The sequence below is a fragment of the Geospiza fortis genome, unplaced genomic scaffold (genome assembly GCF_000277835.1).
Source record: "Geospiza fortis unplaced genomic scaffold, GeoFor_1.0 scaffold96, whole genome shotgun sequence".
NCBI lineage: Eukaryota > Metazoa > Chordata > Aves > Passeriformes > Thraupidae > Geospiza > Geospiza fortis.
In genome coordinates, this window is record NW_005054454.1 from 684,991 (window position 1) to 688,052 (window position 3,062).

Below are 3,062 nucleotides of genomic sequence, written 5' to 3' on the forward strand. Positions count from 1 at the left end.
GTGCTGTCCCTGCATCCCCTGGAAATTGTCTCTCTCCAGCTTTCCTGGGGCTCCTGCAGGCCCTGCAAGGCCACCCTGAGCTCAGGCCAAAGCTTCTCCTGTGCAGGTGAACAATGCCAGCTGTGCCAGCCTTTCCTGCCAGCAGAGCTGCTCCATCCCTCTGCTCATCCTGGAGCCTCCTCTGGGCTCTCTCCTACAAGTTCACATCTGGGGCACCCCAAAAGCAAAGAAAAATCCCACAGGAGCAGAAATGTGGGATCCAGGAGCCCCCAGAGGACACATTCCTGCCCTGTGCCAGGAAAGCTGCGCTCTCTCTGGGATCTGTGGGGAATTTGTGCAGGGTTTTCCTGCAGGAAATCTCAATCCACAGCCATTTCCTGCCTGGATTCTCCCCTCTCCCTGACTTTAACCATCAGTACCTCTGCTCTCCCCCACTATCCCATCCTGCCCTCTCCACACAATTCCCTGCAAAACCTGGAACTGCTCCACAAACACTCACAGGGGCTGCTCTGACACAGGGGAGCAAAACTGTGCAAGGTTTGGAGTTTGTTTGGATTCCTGTTTTGAGGGAGGGATAAGGGAACACGAGGAACTGCTGCCATCACCTGGGGAATGAGAACCAAGCACAGTTTGTTTAAATTCCTATTTTGATAAGGGAGCAGGAGGAACTGCTGCCATCACCTGGGGAATGAGAACCAAGCACAGTTTGTTTAAATTCCTATTTTGATAAGGGAGCAGGAGGAACTGCTGCCATCACCTGGGGAATGAGAACCAAGCACAGTTTGTTTAAATTCCTATTTTGATAAGGGAGCAGGAGGAACTGCTGCCATCACCTGGGAAATGAAAACCAAGCATGGTTTTCTCCTTGTACAGGCTCAAGGGATTCTTCCCCCTGGCCCTGCTGCAATCCAACCCCTTTGCATCCTGTTTTAAGGAATACTCCAGAATAAAAGGTTTGTCAAGCCATTAAAATCAGAGAATCACAGAATATCCTGAGCTGGAAGCACACACAAGGATCATCCAGTCCCACTCCTGGCCTGCACAGGACATCCCAACAATCCCACCCTGGAAGCCTCATCCAAAACTATGTGATTCAATATGAAAAAGAGAATAAAAACTAGTAAACCCCATGAAACTCTTAAGTGGAAGATACTAATGGAATAATAACATAATAATTAAATTAATAATAATTATTATAATTATATAATTAAAATGAATAAAAGAAATAATAAAAAATTATAATAAATAAAAGAATAATAAAAGAATTGATTGAATTCCATTGGTTTGACTGTCTTTTTATGATTAACAGGCAGGGGGTCAGAAACCCTGACAGGAACAGGGCACCAGAGCACAACCTTGTCCCTGGGCAGTGGAGAAATGGAGAATCTCTCTTTTCCCCAGAGAGAAAACGCCAAAAATTGCTGCCAAGATTGGGGAGCCCTGGCCAGGAGCTGAGGTGCTGGGCTGGGCTGACACTAGGATGGGGTGGGACTGGCAGAGCAGGGGCTGAGCAGGGCAGGAAATTGTTCTGCAACAGTTCCCTCTGGTTTTAAATACTGTAAACATCTCCATGAGATCCTGAACCAGGAGTACTGGGACACAGGAGATGGATATTGAATACCTGCATGAATCCTGAATATCTATATCCAATATCCAAATGGCATTGATATCTAAATGAATATTGAATACATGTATGAATCCTGAATATCAATATCCAATACCCAAATGGTATTGATATCTAAATGAATATTGAATACCTGTATGAATATCTATATCCAATATCCAAGTGGTATTGACATCTAAAAGAATACTGAATATCTGTATGAAACCTGAATATCTATATCCAATATCTAAATGGATATTGATATCTAAATTAATATTGGACACCTGTATGAATCCTGAATATCTATATCCAATATCCAAATGGATATTGAATACATACATGAATCCTGAATATCTATATCCAATATCTAAATGAATATTGATACCTAAATGAATATTGAATACCTGTATGCATCCTGAATATCTATATCCAATATCCAAATGGATATTGATATCTAAATCAATATTGAATAACTGTATGAATCCTGAATATCTCTGTTGAATATCTATATGGATATAGATTGAATAGCAATATCAAATATCCATATGAATATTGAGTATCTATGTCTAACATATAGATATTGGATACCTATGCAAATAGTGAACATCTGTATCAAATGTCTATATTCATATTGAATATCTACATGGATACTGAATATATATATACCAAATATCTATACAAATATTGAATACCTATATCTAATATCTATATGCATATTGAATATCACTATCTAATATCCAAATGAATATTGAATATCTCTATTTAATATACATATATATAGAATATCTTTTCTAATATCTATATGAATATTGAATACCTACATGAATATTGAATACCTATCTCTAATATCTAAGTTACTATTGAATACCTACATGAATACAGAATATTCCAATGCCCACCTTGCCCAGACCCCAGAGCCCTGTGAGGAAGCAATTAAATAATTAACAGGCTCCCAGAGTTACCTGTTACCTCCATGCCTCTGTCAGAGTCTCCTGGGTATCCTGGGCTGGCCATGACCACACACACAGCAGTTCTGTTCTCCAGCCAGGCTGGCATGCAGCTGCAGAGTTTGCCATCAATTGTTGCTTGAATCACTTCATAAAAATCATTTTTAAGCAGAGGGAGAATTACCTGTAGAAAAGTTTTCAGAGAGATGGAAGTTAATTTTTATTTTGCTGCCTTGTTGAAATTCACCTTAGGGAAAATTCAGTTGATGGAATACAATCTGTATGTGCCAAGCTAGTAGAGTTGGAAACTCTGGGTTTTAATTTAATTTGCAGCATCTTTTGGAACCAAACAATTTAGAAACATAAGGTGTGAGCTTATGGAGAAGGAACATGAATTTCGGCCTCTCCCATTCTGCTTCTATCCAGAAAAACAAAATCTGAGGAACAGATTTTTTAACTAATAATTCACAGGAGCTGAAGAGCCAAATGTCACCTCAGACATTGTCTATGTT

General features: G+C 39.9%; 1 protein-coding gene across 1 annotated transcript in view; it reads right to left on the minus strand.

Annotated features, from left to right (window-relative positions):
* LOC102045650 (trifunctional purine biosynthetic protein adenosine-3-like) overlaps positions 1-3,062 on the minus strand; it is a 39,497-nt gene that overhangs the window by 13,382 nt on the left and 23,053 nt on the right. Inside the window, exon 11 of the mRNA XM_014309814.1 lies at positions 2,566-2,734. Coding sequence (XP_014165289.1) covers positions 2,566-2,734 — 169 coding nt within the window. The remainder of the gene's footprint in view (positions 1-2,565; positions 2,735-3,062) is intronic.